Source organism: Meriones unguiculatus, chromosome 10 (assembly GCF_030254825.1).
Source record: "Meriones unguiculatus strain TT.TT164.6M chromosome 10, Bangor_MerUng_6.1, whole genome shotgun sequence".
Classification (NCBI taxonomy): Eukaryota; Metazoa; Chordata; class Mammalia; order Rodentia; family Muridae; genus Meriones; species Meriones unguiculatus.
In genome coordinates, this window is record NC_083358.1 from 42,995,655 (window position 1) to 43,014,115 (window position 18,461).

General features: G+C 51.2%; 1 protein-coding gene across 7 annotated transcripts in view; it reads right to left on the reverse strand.

Annotated features, from left to right (window-relative positions):
* Positions 1-18,461, reverse strand: part of Cacna1a (calcium voltage-gated channel subunit alpha1 A) — a 214,131-nt gene that overhangs the window by 21,995 nt on the left and 173,675 nt on the right. For all 7 annotated transcript variants that reach the window (XM_060392361.1, XM_060392357.1, XM_060392356.1 and 4 more), the window contains exons 31-36: positions 17,480-17,563; positions 10,424-10,540; positions 10,091-10,156; positions 9,876-9,991; positions 1,516-1,666; positions 838-965 (exon numbers count right to left, since the gene is read on the reverse strand). In XM_060392361.1, coding sequence (XP_060248344.1) covers positions 838-965; positions 1,516-1,666; positions 9,876-9,991; positions 10,091-10,156; positions 10,424-10,540; positions 17,480-17,563 — 662 coding nt within the window. The remainder of the gene's footprint in view (positions 1-837; positions 966-1,515; positions 1,667-9,875; positions 9,992-10,090; positions 10,157-10,423; positions 10,541-17,479; positions 17,564-18,461) is intronic.

The window sequence follows — 18,461 nt, forward strand, 5'->3', positions numbered from 1 at the left end:
TTTGGCTCTTTTGTAAGCCTTATAATAATAATGATAATTTAAATTATAATTTTTATTTATTTATAATTATTATATTATATATAATTTTTTTTTTGGTTTTGAAATAGGGTTTCTCTGTGTAGCCCTGGCTATCCTGAAACTCTCTCTGTAGACCAGGCTAGCCTTGCATTCAGAGGCCTGCCTGCGTGCGCCTCCTGACTGCTGGAATTAAAGGTGTGCACCACTAAATCCAGCTCTTTTGTTTATTTGTTTGAAACAGTTTCATATATCATATAGTTTTGGCTGGCCAAGAACTCACTCTACAGATCAAGTTGGCCTCAAATTCACAGAAATCCAACTGCTTCTTGTTTGCTGGGATTAAAGACATGTGCTACCATGTCTGGTTTATTCTGATTGTTTTTAAAGCAAGACCCTACACTCCTGATCCTCCTGCCACAGCCTTCGAGTGCTGAGAATTCCTACATGTGCCACAATGTCCAGCCTACACTAAGTTTTGGGCTGGATTCTGCAGCTCTGACACCCCCAGGTGGCTAGAGGACAGAGGTTCTTAATTCAGGTTACCAGCCAGAGGCCTCACTGTAAGAGGTCAGAGGATTTGTGTGGGCCGGGGAGCCTTGAAAACCTTCATAGTTAAGCATCTCCATCTAGAAAGGCTTGGACAAGGGGCGTGATACCTGGGGTCGTGTGAAAGTCACGAAAACCACCCTGGGACTCACTCACAAGGTCCCTGCTAAAACCCGAGGACTCGGTGCCCCACACCTGAAACCTGCTTTAGTTCCTGTTCCAGTTTCAGGAGGAGGTTGGACAAGGCAGAGAGCGTTTGAGATGCCTCCTTACCAGGCAGCAGGGTCATACTCGGCCCAGACACGCACATACTCGTCCAGGTGGTGGGGGCCCAGGATGGAGGAATCTCGGGTGAGGTACTCAAAGTTGTCCATGATGACAGCAACAAAGAGATTCAGCATCTGAGGGTCAATGGGAGCAGAGAAGAGACCATAGGGGGAGAGGCAGGGACACAGAGACCCAAGGGGAAAAGGAAGAGACCAGATGAGGGAAAGGGCACAGACATAAACAGCACAGACACAAAAGATACCCACACACAAGGCCAATGAGAGTGGAAGCCAGTGACAAAGGGGGGAGAGAGAGGTGGAGAGATATACACAGAGGCAAAGCCTGAGAGAGATGGCATAGTCAGAGGTAGGGGGCTATGTGAGCCCAGGGCCAAAGCCAGTGCCTGCTGTGGTCCAAACCCTCCCACCAGAGCCAAGAACAGATTCTCACTGGGGTCCAGTTCCAATTGGGGAGTCCCTGGTCCTCTGCAGGAGGAAGTGTCTGCTACTGGCTCAGAGTAAGGGAGCCAGGGTGGTCTTTAACATCCTACAGTGCAAAGACCCTCAGCCCCCACATCCAGATGTCGCCATATAGGAGGCACTACGACAGAAGCAGGGAGATAGCAAGGACTCCACCCGAGTCAGTACCAGGTAAGGACACAGCCCTCCATGTGTGCAGACTCACCAGAAACGAGCAAAGGAAGATGAAAGAGACAAAGTAGAAGTATGCGAACTCATTGCCACAGTCGGCGGTGAGGATCCCAGAGTTCTTGTCACACGGCTTCCCGCTGAGGCAGGAGAGCATGATGTTGTGCCACGCTTCCCCTGTGGCGCTCCTGGGGATACGCAGCGTCAGTGACCTGGGCTCCGGCCCCAAGTGGACACTACCGCCTCCCTAGAAGGGCAAGGACTGAGGCTCTGGGCTGGCCAGCCGCGGGCTCGAGTCCCAGGGTACCATCCCCTCTCCCTAAGTACTCAGAAGGCTGTGTGTAAGCCTGGTCCGCCTGGTCCATGGGGTGGGGAGTCAGTGAGGTAGTGAACACAGGTTTCTTGCCACAAGCCTGGCCACCTGAATGTGATCCCGGGACCCATGTGGTAAAAGGGGAGAACTGACTCCCACAAGCTGTCCCCTGATCTCCACCTCTATGCCATGGCAGGGGCATCCACACCCACTGAAATTTTATAAAGGTAAGAAAGAGGAACAGGAAAGCCCACAGGACGTCCTGGAAGATGGGGCTGGAATGGGGCTTGACGGTGGTGGTTTTAATCAAAGTTTTGGTTTCTTTAAAAACTCACTTATGTTTGTAAACATGTTTTTGTTTTAATCCCCAGTGTGGGATTTTAGTTTGGGCTTTGGTTTGTCCACAGCTGATAATTGCTTCCTGTGGGGCGTGGTCTCTGCCAGCTGGAAATGGCCTGCAGCACGGAGAGGGGCGTGGTCTAGGACTCTGAGGGCTATAAACAAGAGAGCCCAGAAAGAGAAGGTGTGGCAGTTTGTAGAGAGCAGAGATGGACGGTGTGGCTGTGGCAGCGTGGAGGAGACTGCTTGCTGTGTTTGCTTTTGCCAGAGACTGGGATAGCCCCCTAAGAACCCACCACCCCTAAGCAGCTGGGAGAAGTAAAGGCAGCTGCGCCCCCTTCCCCGCTGACCTTTTCTCTCTTACCGAGGGTTAAATGGTAGGTGGAAGGGAGGTGGAGGACTAAATACCACAAATAAAATAGTTTAAAAACGAGCGCACCAGGTGGTCATCTGGGGATCTGATCTGTGATTCCAAACCTTTCTCTCCGCAGGCCCATCTCTTAGCCTTGTCTCCCAGGCTGCTGCTCCCGGCATGCCAGGCTCTGGCTATGCTTTCTGCCTAGATGTTCCTTCCCAGGATTTTTCTGTCTCTTAAGGGTCTCACTGTGTAGCTTAGGCTGGCCTCATGCTCTCAGTCCTCCTGCCTGCCTCTTCTTCCTGTGTGCTGGGACGGCAGGCGAGCAGCACCATAGCCCATTTCCCACTCCTCTGAACCTCTCCTGTTCTCTTTAACAGCCTCACTAATTGGCTTACCAATGGTCTTCCTCAAGAGGCCTGCTCCTACAGGGCAGAATTTAAACTTTCCCTAGGCCACATTCTTGGCTGTATCCAGTCAACGTGTGGGACACAGTAGCTACTCAGCCAATGTCTGTTGGCTCAACTCCTACATGCAGCCAGGATCAAGAACCAAATAGCTAGCCAGACATGGTGGCACACACCTTTAATCCTAGCACTTGGGAGGCAGAGGCAGGTAGATCTTGAATTGGAGGCCAATCTGCCTACAGAGTGAGCTTCAGGACAGCCAGGACTACACAGAGAAACCCCGACTCAAAAAATCCCAACCCAAACCAACAAAAACCCAGAAGCAAAAAACAAATAAAACCAAACCACAAAAGCGAACATAAACCCAAACACCTGACTCCATAGGCCTCAGTTTCCTCACGCGTGTAAGATACTGTTTTAAAATCAAAAGTAGTTGGCTGGACAAGGCACTATATTTTTCTGAACCTTTCTCTTTGTGCCAATTAGCCAGTCATGTCAGACCTGAAGCCAAGCTGCCACCAGTGCCACCACCTATGTCCTGGTAAAAGACAGAATCCATCTTGGTCCTGGTGTGCTTGCTACACTGGTTGGGTTTTGGCCCACACGTTTCACAAAGGGACTGCATTTCCAAGCTATGTGTGCTCTGTTGTTATGTTCCTTCATGGAACATGGAGATCAGTCTTTGTTTCTAACAATTTGGGGGACTTGGCTTGAATTTCACCTGGGGGACACATTCCTTGCCAAGTTGTGGTTGCTCACACGGTCTCTGGTAAAGTGGGCAGGAAAGGCTCCCAGGCAGGAATTCAAGTTTCTCAGTATTGCAGGAAAGCTGCACCTCCCAGTTTGTGGTCAGGACACTATGGAGGCTGTTCAGAGTGAAGGAAGGGTTGCACCCCGGGGGCTCTATGGGACTCTCAGTTTAGATTCCAGAAATCCCTCCTTAGGGACAGGGCAGAGACGTAAGAGGAATGGGGAATAATCAGGCCAAACTGAGCTCCAAGGGAAGTAAAGGGAACAGATTCCCCCACACAGGGAATCTGGTGTTTGTTGTGTAAGAAGCTCCCTGACCCCGTTCGCTGTACGCTCCGTGCCATGGACTAAGGAAAGATGGACAGTGTGTATGTAGAGGCTAACAATTAATGAAAAAGAAAGAGGCCATGAATTTAAAAGAGAGTAAGGAAGGGAGAAATGTGCTTGTGTTATAATCTCAGCAAGTATCAACAACGACAGAGAGGGCTTGCTGCTCTCGTGGGACAGCAGAGTTTGCTTCCCAGCACCCAGGTGGCAGCTGCCGGTACTCGGGGTCTAGGTGCTCTGCAGTGGGGTTTTAGAAGGGCCACTGCACCAGGCCTCTGGAGCAATGGCCACTGAGGCCTGGCAGCAACCTTTCGTACATTATCAGTGCTTGTTATCTGGGATTATGGCGTTGCTCTCCCTTTGGGACTTTTTGCATGACCTCAGTTTTAAGACATTCCTGGCAAGCCAGGAATTCTTGTAATGGCTGATAATTGCTTAGGTAATAGTCCCTTCAGACAACTCTGAGATCAGATAGGAGGTTTCGGCTTGTGGAACTGACTTGATAAAAGGCCTTTTGTGTAACAATAAAAGTGCTTCTGCAGGCTGCTCGGAGTTCAGTCCTCAGAGGCCCATCCCCCTGCTGCTGGCGAGCTTTACTACATCCTGCTTTATTCTCTTGCTCCTCCCCCAAGACCTCAAGGCCAAGCACAATTAGGGCAGAACTGCACACAGCTGGCTGGCAGGAGAGAGGGACTGGATACTCAGAGGGGGTCCCGAGACCCTGCCCAAGCCCTCACCGCATGAAAAAACATCAATAGTTAAGGGGACCAACAATGATGACCTTTACTTATGTGTGTGTGTCTCTGGGCATGTCTGTACACCACATGCATGCAAGAGCCCTCAGAGGTCAGAGGAGGGGTCAGAGCACTATCTGTGTTCTAACTGAGGGGGACGATGAAAGACAGGCTCTGCAGGTCTATGTAGTGAGTACTAGGACAGCTACATAGTAAGACCCTGTTTCAAACAAGTTCTGGGTTTTTTTGTTTTTTGTTTTTTTGCTTTGAATGATTTATTTTTATTTTATGTGCATTGGTGTTTTGTCTGAATGTTTGTATCAGTGTGTTGGATCCCCTAGAAGTGGATTACAGACAGTTGTTAGCTGCTAATGAGGGTCTGGAAATTGAACCCAGGTCCTCTGGAAGAGCAGCCAGTGCTCTTAACCACCGTTCCATCTCTTCAGACCCATTTGTTTGTTTGTTTGTTTGTTTTTTGAGACAGGGTTTCTCTGTGTAGCCCTGGCTGTCTACTAACTCACAGATCCCACCTGCCGCTCTGCCTCTCATGTGTTGGCATTAAGGTGTGTGCCACCACACCCAGCTCATTTGCTCAGATTTGAGACTTCAGACTTTGGCTTACTGTAGGACCTACCTTCAGCTAAGCTCTCTTGGCTTTTTCTTTTTTTTTTTTTTTTAACCTAAAAAAATCAGAATTTTTCTCTCTCTAGAGCCATCTGGGAGGCCCTTACACTGTAATTCTAGCCAATCCAACAGCTATCATAGTGTCTGAAAATAGATCCTGGGTTCATCACTCTTGAGTCAGGCCATGCAAAAGAAGAACGAGGAGGAGCCCAGCAGATGGGTGCTCGTGAGCCCATCTAGAGGTTCTGAGGGACTTCGATGCGGACGTGGCTTCTGGCTTCTGGTTCCGTGCCAAGGCTAATCTCTCTCGCTTTGACTTATCCCTCCATGTCTCTTTCCACAGATCAGTCAAAGGTCCCTTCCCTCTCTACATCTGACGGTTGAAGAGAGATGTGCTCCCTGGATGGGTTACCCAAAACTGCACTTTTTACCTCCAATTCAGTTGATAGGAGCCAGATTGCCACACATTCACCATAACATTTAGGGTTCCCTCTTCAGGGGATGGTAGGAACAGAGGCAGAAATTGTCTAGGCAGTTTAGGGTAGAAAGACCCCAAAGTAAAATACGTTCCTTTCTGGCCAAAAGCCAAAACCATCCTTGTGCTTCTTAGTAGCCCTGTTCTCATCAGAGACCAAATATGCTGTGCTGGCTAGTCTTATGCCAACTTGACGCACAAACTGAGAGGAGGACCGTCAGTTGAGAAAACACCTCCATAAGATCAGGCTGTAAGGCATTTTTAAATTAGTGATGGATGGGCAAGGGCCCAGCCCATTGTGGGTGGTGCTATCCCTGAGCTGGTGGCTCTAGCTTCTGTAAGAAAGCAAGCCAGTAAGCAGTACTCCTCCATGGCCTCTGCGTCAGCTCCTGCCTCCAGGTTCCTGCCCTGCTTGAGTTCCTGTCCTCACTTCCTTTGAGAATAAACAGCAATACAGAAGTATAAGGCAAATAAACTCTTTCCTCTTCAACTTGCTTTTTGGTCACGGTGTTTCTTCTCAGCAATAGAAACGTCAAAGGAGACATATGCCAAAGCGTTTTGGTGCCCCTGATCTTTGGTCAGTTTCCTAAACAACCCTAGGGTTACCATTTTAGCAGAATAGTGAAATAGCAGTGTGCAGGATAGTTTTATGTCAACATGACACAAGCTAATGTCATCTGATGAAGGACCCTCAATTAAGAAAATGCCTCCATTAACCCAGACTCAGAAAGGCAAGCATGGCATGTACTCACTTATAAGTGGATATTATCTGCACAGTAAAGAATAACCATGCTACAATCCACAGACCCAGAGAAGCTAGGCAACAAGGAGGGCTCGCAGGAGCGTGGGACAGGAATGAATCTCCCGAGGGTGGATGGAGGTTGGCGGTGTGTATGTGTGTATGTGTGTGTGTGTGTGTGTGTGTGTGTGTGTCTGGATAGGGGAGGAGGGTGTGTAGCCTGGCTTTTTATTACTTTGTAGGTTTTCTTTCTTCCACCATTCTCCACCCCTTCTCTTCTTCCCTTTCAACTCTAACATTAGCTATGAGAAAAAAGGATAGAGAGGAGAGGAAAGAGATCCCTGAATAAAGTCAGGGGTCCAAAAGGGGGAGACATTATCTCAGACTAGTTAGGGTTAATTAGGTTGCTAATTAGGGTTCCTTGGGGGAAAATTTGATCTTTGCTGTCAGGATATCTAAATTCTTCTTCTTGTTTCTTTTCTAAGCAAGAGTACTTATCAAACCATGACCAACAGCAACCAACCAACAACTAACAACTCAGCACGTCTCTTGGGGGCCTAGCATTTATATACCCTCTGAAAAGTCCCAGAATTCCAAATGTCACACAATCCCAGCAACTATCTGCAGCTGGCAAAATCATGCCCCTGCCAGAACATGAGGAAAATCATAGACAGGTCCTGCAAAGTAACCCCATCTCCCCACACCTGGGGTCAAAATAAAAACATATTCTTACATTTCTGTGTTTTAAAAAAACCCATTACAAATTTCTCACTAAGGGGTGGTTACAGGAACAGAAGGGATCAGGTGGCGGTGGTGGGGAGGATGGAGAGAGAGAATACTGGGAAAAACAACTGGAATTGAGGGGCATCTCTGCTATGAGCTAGAAACCCAGTGCAATGGAAACTCCCAGGAACCGATGAGGGTGACCCTAGCTAAGACTCCTGGCAGTGGAGGATAAGGAGCCTGAACTGGCCGTCTCCTGTAAGTAGGCAAGACTTCCAGTGGAGGGACTGGGACACCAACCGAGACACAAAACCTTTGACTTACAATCTGTCCTGCCTACAAGATGCGCTGGGGTAAAGGCAGTGCAGAAATGACTAGTCCAGCCTGAGATCCAGGCCCTGAGAGGGAGCCCACCAGACACTGCCGGGAGGGCCAGGACCCAGAGCTGGACAGCTAAGAGACTTAGGATAGAAGATGATTCCTAATGACATTCTGCTATACTGATAGATCGGTGCCTAGCCCAGTTGTCATCAGAGAGGCATCACCCAACTACTGATGGAAACAGATGCAGACCCACAGAGCTTGGGGAATCTTGTGGAAGAGAGATTGGAAGGATTGTAGGGGCCAGAGGGGTCAAGACACCACAAGAAAACCTACAGAATCAACCAACCAGGGCTCATAGGGGCTCACAGAGACTGAACTGACAATAGGGAGCCTGCACAGGACTGACCCAGACCTGAGTTGTGTGGCTTGGTCTTCCTGTGAGACTCCTAACAGCAGGAGCTGGGGCTGTCTCTGACTCTTTTGCCTATTTTGGGGATGTATCCTCCTAAGAGGCTGCCTTGTCCACGCTCAGTGTGAGAGAAGGTGCTTAGTCTCACTGCAACTTCATATGCAATGGTCGATGCTGTCCATGGGAGGCCTGCCCTTTCCTGAGGAGAAACGGAGGGGGAGTGGGATGTGGGGGAAGGGAACAGAGGGGAGAGAAGAAACTGTGGTAGGGACATGAAAAAAGAAAAAAGAAAATGCCTCCAGTGTCATCCCTGGAATGGTGGTCCTGGGGTCTATCAGAAAGCAGGTTGAGCAAGCCATGGGGAGCAAGCCAGTAAGCAGCACCCTTCATGGGCTCTTGTGCTGGCTACTTTTGTGTCAACTTGACACAAGCTAGGGTCATCTGAGAGAAGGGAGTCTCAACTGAGAAATGTTAGAGCATTTTCTTTTTTTTTTTTTTAAATTTTTTTTTAACTTTATTTTATATGCATTGGTGTGAGGGTGTCAGATCACCTGGAATTGGAATGGAGGTACAGACAGTTGTGAGCTGCCATGTGGGTGCTGGGAGTTGAACCTGGGTCCGTTTGGAAGAACCGACAGTGCTCTTAACCACTGAGCCATCTCTCCAGCCCCGAGCATTTTCTTAATTCATGATTGAGCAGGGAGGCCCCAGCCTGTTGTGGGTGGGGCCACCCTGGAGCTGGTGGTCCTGGGTTCTATCAGAAAGCAGGCTGAGCAAGCCATGGGGAGCAAGCCAGTAAGCAGCACCCCTCCATGGCCTCTGCATCGGTTTCTGCCTCCAGGTTCCTGGCCGCTTTGGGTCCCTGTCCTGACTTCCTTCAATGATAATGTGGAAGTGTGAGCAGAATAAACCCTTTCTTCCCCAACTTGCTTTTGATCATGGTGTTTCACCACGGCAACAGAACCCACACTAATACAAGCAGTAAATGCCTGTTGAGACCAAACTCCTGGTCAAGAGGACAGCCTTTCTATCGAGGGTGAAAAACCTCACATTCCAGCTGGGCTAGGTCAGTCAAGTGGTTAAGGGACTTTTCTCCAGGAAGGTGGGTGTACCATGAACCATGCTTACGCCATTCCTTATGATAACAATAGTTTATAGCCGATGTATGCTAGCTAAGTTGGGGAGGGGAGTGTAACAAAGATGGGGAGATGGTGGGAAACATTTTTTCCCCTATTGAAAGTAGTTAGCTGAGGAAGGGCTCATGTTTTCTGAATCTTCCTTGTCCCCTTTGCACCTACTGGCTAATCACATCAGCTTGTGAAGTCGTTGCCACCAATGGGATGAAACACAGTCAATACCTATGCCAGAGATAAAAGACAGAAACTGCCACATGCCTTTCATCCCAGCACTTGAGAGGCAGAGGCAGGCGGATCTCTGTGAGTTTGAGGGCAGCCTGGTCTACAAAGAGAGTCCAGGAGAGCCAGGGATACAAACAAAACAAACCAACTAAACAGACAAAAAAAGAAAGTATCTTGGCCCTAAGATGCTTGCTAGATCGTCTGGCTCTTGTTGCATGCTTTTTACAAAAGAACTGCCTCATTTTGCTAGTGTGTTCCTTTGTGGGACACGGGTCTCACAAGTACTCCCACCCCTAAAGCTGGTCAGGATGACTCAACTAGATGGAATATTCCTCCTATGCTCCTACCCTGTCCAGGATCCTTGTGCACTTTTGGGAAGAAGGGAAGCAGATTTGCGCAGGACTTAACTCCACCCCAACTGGAAGAGTCAGAGGAACCACACCACCAGCCAGAGAGTAATGAACACACAGCATGGTTCGAACCCAACCTAAACAGAAGCATGAGCCCCCAGGCCCCTCACCGGAAGAGAAGCATGAGCGCCTGGAAGAAGGTCCGGAAGTTATTGTGCTCAGTGATCTGGAACTCATCCTCATCGCTGTCCTCATCTTCCCCGTCAATACCGATGTTGCCAAACACCTGGAGAGTTGGAGGGTGACGATCCGACCCAGACACCCTGGCTCCCTCTAAGGCAGGCTTCCCTCCCGCAGCCCTGGAACCCCAAGGGTACGGGATCACCTGCATCCCGATGATGGCGTAGATGAAGAAGAGCATGGCGATCAGCAGACAGACGTATGGTAGGGCCTGGAGGGAGAGAAGGCAGTGAGGAAGGGTGCCTGGTGGCTTGCCCAGAGCTGCTTGCACTGGGTCAGGTGATCATGTGCCCCAGGCTGCCAGGGCACACGAGGTCTTCAGAGCTCTGTAGACCCTGTGCGCAGACTTTAGACAAGAGTCGTGCTCGTGGCGACCTAGCTATCCCAGAAGGACTTCCAGCTCGGTTTCCTCATCTCGCCCAGAGCTAGGGGTCTGCTCTGGCCCAAACCAGCAGCAGGAGTGGCGGCTGCAGCGTACCTTGAAGGACTGCACGAAGGTCCAGAGGAGAATTCGGATGGTGTAACCCTGTCGGAGGAGTTTGATGAGTCGGGCAGCACGGAAGAGGCGGAGAAAGCTCAGGTTGATGAAGTTATTCTGAGGAGATGAGGAGGAAAGGTGACCATCCACCCACCCGGAAGAGCTTAGAGTCAACACTCACAGAGGCCCCTACATGAAGCCAACCAATAGGAAAAGCAAGCCACACCCCAAATAAGGAGGGCGAGGAGAGAAAGCACTGGTAATGCAACGGAGCAGAGGGGAACTGAAAAAAAAAAAAAAAAAAAAAAAAAAAAAAAGGAGTTGAGTTGGGTAGGGAAGGCGGGTCGGGAAGGAAGATATATCAACTCAAAAGCTTAAGCCCACCCAGCCAGGCCCACTCTCAAGTGGAGAAAAGGCGAGGGGAGGGGAAGGAGGAGAAAGGAACAGGGTTGAGAAGGAAGTAACAAAAGAGCACGGAAAAGAAAATAATAATCCGAATCATCCAATCAGGAAAAAAATCGAGATGGTTTTATTTCTCCCAACAACCAAATGCACTGAGACGGTAGGACACAAGCGGTCAAGTTGCAGAACCCAGCACAAGAGTACGAAGCACAGACACGGGCGGGTGGGGAAAGGCGCCAGCACACGCAGGCCTAGGGGGCAAGTGCGGTTCCGAGGGCATGTTACGCTCGGGGCCAGAAATGCATCTGTCCTGGGACTCACCGGGCACCCTGCCCTGCCCTGCCCTGCCGAGCTGCCCACCCGCTCCTGCCCGCCCTGACCTCACCCCACGGCCCAGAGGAGCAGCGGCTGGAGCCAATGGGGAGAAGCGGAAGGGCATCTTTTCTTACCCCCTTGGCGAGCGGGAATGGGGAGGACGGGAGGGAGCTGGGGCTGTTCGGCTGCAGGGTGAGTCCTCGCTGCCCGCTGAGTCGGAGAAGATGCATTAGGGGCCCTTTTCCCCCCTCTCAGGGATGGCTTCTCAGCTTCTGGGGCTGGGTGGTGTCTCGGGACCAGGCCTGCGGGAAGCAGGAAGGTCTCAGCTCCCGGGGCGAGTGAGCTCTGATCAGCCCAGGGCCTACCAAGGGGCCAGTGCTCAGGGTGGGGAGATAAGCTATCCCTGGCCCCAAGACCTCGCTGGGTAAACCCTGCCTGCCCTCCAAACCCCGGTCTAGTCGCTGCCTCTGGCCTCCGCCCAGGCTATGAGTGGAGAGAGGTGGCTGAAAACTGTGGGCAAGGCCCAGGACTCCAGGGGGCTTCAGGGAGGCTGGCGAGGGGTGCAAAGTGACCCAGTATAGCCAATGAAAGTCATTTGTTGGGCCTGAGCTTTTTCAAATTTTATTTTTATTTTTAAGAAAAGAGTTGCTAAATTGAAAATCAGATTTTGCCCACCAATCTGGCCTTTTGGGTCCCCAGGCCTCTCACAGCTGTCCCTGGAGCCTGGCTATGTACTCTCCAGTTTCCTAATCTCTGGCTTACAGAACATTTTGAGTTTTCTGCATGGGGATCACATGGTCACTATCAGCAGGCTGAAGGCAGTGGGCACGGGGTCTCTGGCTAGGAGGGAGCTTTCTGGCGCCCCAGTCTAAGGATTTGTAGGAGTCTTGGAGACAGGTCACGTGGCAAGGCTAATAAGGAGGCCTAATGATAAAAGATGCTTGATGGCCTAGGCAACAGCATTCTTCTGGCCTTTCATCTGTCCCTACTTGCACCATAAATTATTTATTTATTACATCAGGATTGTGCTATCATCCAGGTTGGTCTTGAATTTGAGATCCTCCTGCCTCAGACTCCCAAGTGCTGGGATTTCATTTGTCTTTGGGCAGTAAACTATGTGATTAGGCTGCTTCCTGGAGGCATCCCTTTACTGGACATGCACCTTGATCTAGCTCTGGCTTGGAAGCTGAGAGGCAGTGACTCGAGTCTGAAGGATTTCCAAGGCTGGTAAGAGGCCTCTGGCACAAAAGATGTGGCCCTTGGGCTTCTGAGATGGGGAATAGGCCTTGGGCTCCTACATGAGGTCCCTCTAGGGCCCAACCATTATGAGCCTGTTCCAAGAGCCTCACACAAGCCTGCAAGTCTAGCTAAGTGTCACCCACCATACCCCGCTGACCTGATGCCTGGTCCTGCCTGGCCACCCAGCTCCACTGGGATGGGACCACTGACCAAAAATACCCAACCCTCTTCCCTCCACCTCCCCGAGAACAAGCCATCCCTTCCATAGGGTGGACCATAACATGTGGGCTCGGCTGAACATGCAGGGGTTCCTGGGAGCAGTTCAGGGCGGGGCCGGGGGCCACACTGGCACATGCAGAAGCAGGGGTCTAGCAGCTGCTGAGCATGCGCACACATGAGGGAGGAGGAGCGGGGACAGGAGAGGTTCAAGGGTCTTAGGTCTCACTGGCTCCTCAGCTCTTTCTGGATCTGCATGGAGTCCGGTTAGCACACAGAACTCCCAAGAGGTGTCCTCTTTCTATTCAGACCCCACCCTGTGCTGCAGGGCCGAACCGAGCAGCAGAAGATGCAGGATCGGGTGTGTGGGACTCTGGCCTTTGTGCTCTCCACCGGGGACAGGGTCAAGGGCAGGCATCCCCTGGGTGGCACCTCTCACCCCAGATTCCAAAAGTCCTCCATACCTGCCCATGCGTTTCCCTCCCAGCCCCCCCCCAAGCCCTAGGTCCCTAACTGGGGTCCTTCTGGGGCATCCAAAGGGCGCCTCAGCCTCAAAATGGCCGAGGTGTTCTCCCATAAACCCCTGGCTTCCTCCTTCTCCTAACTTCCATCTCTAGCTTTCCAGAGACACCCAGCCCTACCCCTCCCCGGGCCCTGCAGACGGCTCTCCTGACCTCCTCTACCTCCCCAGTCACCTCTCACTGGGGCTTCCTGGCACCCACTTCCAGCAATCTTTTCTAATAAGTCCCAGAGGTGTCCCTGGTTCAAATTCTTCCAGATCTTGTTATTGCTTTGGACGAAGCCCAGAAGCCTAGTCCCTTAATCTTTCTGAGTAAGCGCCCCCCATCCCGCTGCTGTATCCAAGTCCCTCCCTTGCCGACGCTTCCTGGCCACAGAGCTGGGCCTCAGAAGGCCTTGCTAATGTTGCCTACTCTTCTAGCATTACAGTCACAGTTTTAAGTAGAATTGGGGTTGTAGGACCAAAGTCTGCCTCCCCTACTTCACAGTAGCCAAGCAGGGTGACGATGGTGGCTACAACTTGCCCCTTTATCAGCAGCACCTGTCAGGGACTCACTGGTGCATGGTGGATGGACACGTGTTTACTGTGGGCACTCCACTGGAGGTCCTTCAGAGTGTTTCCATGGAGGTGGGCAGAGGGACAGAGGTGGGGGAGCACAGCAACCGAGAGTTGTGAAGGGAGGGGGGACAAGAAATGCTGCGGGAGTAGATGAGACTGACAAAAGGGGCTGTGTGTGTGTGTGTGTGTGTGTGTGCGCGCGCACGAGCGCACATGTACTTGTGGGATCTTGAGATTAATATGCATGTCTTTACTCATTCCTTCACTGTTTATTTGGGACAGGGTTACTGTAGCTTTGGCCGGACTGGAATTTGCCATGTAGACCAGGCTGGTCTCAAACTGCAATCTTCTAGCTTTAACTTCAACACTGAGATCACAGCTCTGTACCACCACCACGTCAGCTCTGGGATGGGTCAGAGCATAAGGGATGTAAGTGGGATGGAAAGCCGGGTCTACCCTGGGGTCCTAATGGAGGGAGAGCATTCCTTTCTTGCAAAGGATTCAGACCCATTGGAGCACAAGTCCCAACTCAGAATTCAATAAAACCAACCAGAGGGAGCTCTAGGAAAGGGGAGGAGAGAGGGTGGGAGACAGACAGAGGTGGGGTGGGTGGGGAGGGTGCGCAGGCCCCCACAGGAAAGCTGGTGGAGCATGCAGCGCAGTTAATGTAAGGCATTTACACTTCAGAAAGAAGTAACACCAACCGGATTCTAGATGCAGATGTTGAAGATGGAGGGGGAGCGGGCGGGCGGGGGCAGTTGGGGAGGCGATTCAGCATTTTGTATTGTTTTGTTTTAAATTTAATTTTTTAGGTGGATTTGTAACCAGTGCCAAAAAACCAATGGGTTTCGGTTCCGGGCGGGGAGTGGGGTGGCGTGGCGGTGGCGGTGGGTTGGGAGGTAAGTCATTGGTGTATGGACACACAGACCACGTCATGGGTGAACAAATGGATTTCATAGTGCATTTTGATTGGATGAGTTTTTCAGACGGCGTTGCGCCAATATACAGTTTAAACAGCAGGCATGGAAAGAGACAAGACAAGAAACACAGTCATTATCCATTGCGCATGGGCAAACCCACCCCCGGCCGCGTCTGGGCATGTTAAAGCCCAGGGCTGCGCTAGCGTCTCAGCCTCTGAATCCCAGGGGACTAACTGCCCTCCTGCTCTCCTACCTCATCTTGGCTCTAGCCTCAAGGATGGTGGCCTTACCTGGGTCCCAGACAGGGGCTACCAGCACCGAGCGCAGGGTGAGGACAGGCTATACCCCACCTCCCGTCATCTTTCCCGGTGGTGTCAGGGCAGCCTGACTGCTCCTCTACTACACCCACGGGAACAACGACAATAGGAATAATAATAACCACTGGGAACTGATTTTTGTGGCAGGCTGTGTGCCAAGCCTGCTACACAGGATGACTTGTGTGTGTACTTGCAGGGTCTCTCACAAACAGAACCAGAGCTCCACCGCAGAGGGGGTGTGCTCTGCCAAGGAGCCATGCCCTTGGGCCCTCGCTGCACAATTGTGGGCAGGGGCTCTACCACTGAATTGCACTCCCAGCCCACTTCCTTTTTTTTTTTTTTTTAACAATTACATTTTATTTATTTACTCTGTGAGCCTGTGTGGCCCAGGAGGTTTAACTCAATGTGGTGGTTTGAACGAGAATGGCCACCAGAGGCTCACACAGTTGAACACTCGGCCTCCGGTTGGTGGAACTGTTTGGGAAGGATTAGGAGGGGTGTCCTTGTGAGAGGATGGGTGTCACTCATGGAGTTTTGAGGTTTCAGAAATCCATGTCATTCCCAGGTAGCTCCCAACTCCTCTCTCTCTGTCTCTCTCTGCCTCATGTAAGTTCTCAACTATTTCTCCAGCTCCATGCCTGTATGCCTGCTTCCATGCTCCCTGCCACGAAGGTCACGGACTCTACTACCTTCTGGAACCATGATCCCTCAGGTAGAAGCTTTTTATTTTTATTTTTTAAGTTGCTTGGTCATGGTGTCTCTTCACCTTGCTAGAAAAGTAACTTAACACAGGCAGTCAGGCTTGGTGGCAAGCCTCTTGACACACGAAGTCCTCTTGATGGCCCCTAGCTGTTACTGTCCACCCTCTCTAAAGCAAGAGCCCACCCTCCGGGTCAGGCACTCTGTGTGCCTGCTGTTTTGTCATGCTCCTTTTTGTTCTGTCTCTAGCACCCATAACTCCCCTGGAAAGAGCAGGTGCTCAGTGTGTGCCTGATAAAAGTGTGAGTCGTGTACGGAATTGATGAGGTTGGTGGCATTGTCCCTGCTGGTGGCAAAAGAGTTTGTCTGACAAGAACAACTGGGTAGCTGGAAGGGGCTGATTGGCTGTTTTAATGACCTAGACGTCTCTGCATTGGCCTGTATGTGCTACTGGCCTACCTGCAGAGTGAGCAGTGGGGGTCTCGGCCTGCAGAGGTCTTGCTGGCAACAGGAAGTTTAAAGCAACTTTACCTGCTCTGGGAAGCGGGCCACTTCTCCCAGGCTCTGAGCCCAAAGGGCCATTGTCTTAAGGTTGCCCTACTCTCCTGTCTGAAGGCATCTGGAAAACGCTAAGTTCGTTCTGGGGTTTCCAGAGCTTGCGGGAGTCACCCTTGTCTCGGTGAGCCCTTGCCTGGTGCTGCATGTCAGATTCCTGCTGTGGAATGAGGTCAGTTGTTCCTGCCCATCCATGCCTTGAAGGACTTATTTTCTTCCCCCATTTCTCCTGGGTCAGCAAGGGGCCCTGGTGGGAGAGGACAGGGAAGACGGGGCCTCTCCCTATTGCACTGCGGGCTGCCAAGCTGGTCTGTGTCCAGCCCTTCTCACTCATATCCTTGGACCACCTCACCCTCTTGGACAATTGTCTTGCCTGTCAGTCCCTGCAGGCTAACCCTGTGAGATGACCCTCCTGTGCACTGATCCCAGACCCTCAGTGGGAGCTAGTTTATATGAGGTGCTTGGTACAATGTTCTCAGTGTTTTTGTTTTGTTTTGGGGTGAGGAGACCAACACAATGCCTCACTCAAGCCAAGCCAGCACTCAGCTGCTGGGGCATCCCCCCAGTCCAGTTATTATTATTTCCATTGTCATTGAGGGTATCCACCCCACCAGTGACCCCGTGCACTGATGTTTTGCTTTTTGCCTTTCAGTCCCCTAGGAGGATCTCCTACTGTCCCCAAAGTCTCCTGAGGGTTCCCAAGCCAGGACTCACTGGCTCATGGTGAAGGACAAGGTCTGGGAGGGAACCTTGGGGCCCTGGATTTACTTGAAAAGGGGTAATGACAATGTGGCCTAGAAGCTCAGGAACTACCCCCCCTTCTTTCCCTATTTGGAATGCCTGGAGATGGTGCTATTCGGGTGATTATCCTAAAACCTTGACAGTGTTATCCCCAGCATGGCCAGAAGGGGGCAGTGGACCACAACCTGTGGGCTGGTTGGAGCATGAACTTGGCTCCTTTTGCCTTTATGAGTTCTCAATGTAGTGAACTGGTGACACTCTTTATTCATAATTCACCAGCCACCAAGCAGGGAAGCACACTGCTCAGCTCTGGCCATATGTTCTGGCTTTGGACACACCTATCTCTCCTGAGACCTTTAAGAGCTGTCTTTGCACCCCCAGACCACCACCCAGAAAAACTCTTCACATTCCCTGTCTCAGGCTGTGCACCTCAAGTTCTCCCTCTCTGTCTCTAGCCAAGCACTGGCCATAGCCTACTGTGGTGGCCAGGAACTGCCGCTTCTGGGATCCCCTCCTTCTGCCCCCCACCACGCCAGCCCCGAGCCCCCCGGAGAGAAGCTGGCAGGAGACTTACCCCAAACTCCGTGACGAGGATGTCTGTGATGCTGCCCAGAACAGTCACAAAGTCGAAGATGTTCCAGGCATCGCGGAAATAATTCTAGAACAGGGACCCACAAGACAAAGATGCCAACGGAAGGCTCTGTGCCCTCCCCCCCAGAGCCGTAAGGAGCATGTCAGGGCGCGACAAATGTGTGGAAAGGGCTGCACCATGTCATCAGAGACCTCTTCCCTGTTCCTCGACAGCTTCCCCCAGATGAGACTCAGTGACCTGCCTCTGCTCTACTGGGCCCATCTTAAATGTCTGAAGTTCCTCAAACCCCCAGGATATCACTGAATTCCCCACAAAAGATGCTAGGGGTGATGCTTATGAGACATTGTGATGTTTGTTTTTAATGACTTATTTATTGTTGTCTTCTGTGCGCTGTTGCTTTATCCTCATGCATTTCTGTGTGAGGGTGTTAAATTCCCTGGACCTGGAGTTGTGAGCTGCCTTGTGGGTAAGGACTTAACCTCTCTGTGTGTCTATTTCTGCTGTTGGTAAGGACAAGCGAGGGCATTGCAACAGGAGCTTCCAGGCTGCTGAGACTGCTGGGAGCAGTGAGTACTTTGCCAGTGAGAGATTCTCTAAACTCTCCCTGTCTCTCTGTTTCTCTCTGTCTCTGTCTGTCTGTCTCTCTCCATTGCAATACACAGGTCCACATGGGTGGAAGTTAGAGATGTTGCTCCTCAGGAAACATCCGTTTGTGTTTTGAGGCAGGGTCTCTCGCTCACCTGGACCTCAATGATTCAGTCAGGCTGGCTGGCAGTGAGCCCCCACCCCCCCAAGTCCCTCTGCCTCTGCCTCCTGACAGAGTTACAGGTGCACACCACCATGCCTGGCCCTTACATGACTTTTACAATTTTGAATTACTGTGTGTATTTGTGGGTGTCTCATCTCCTGGAGCTGAACTTACAGGCAGTTGTGAGGATTGATCTGGTTCCTGGGGATCAAACTC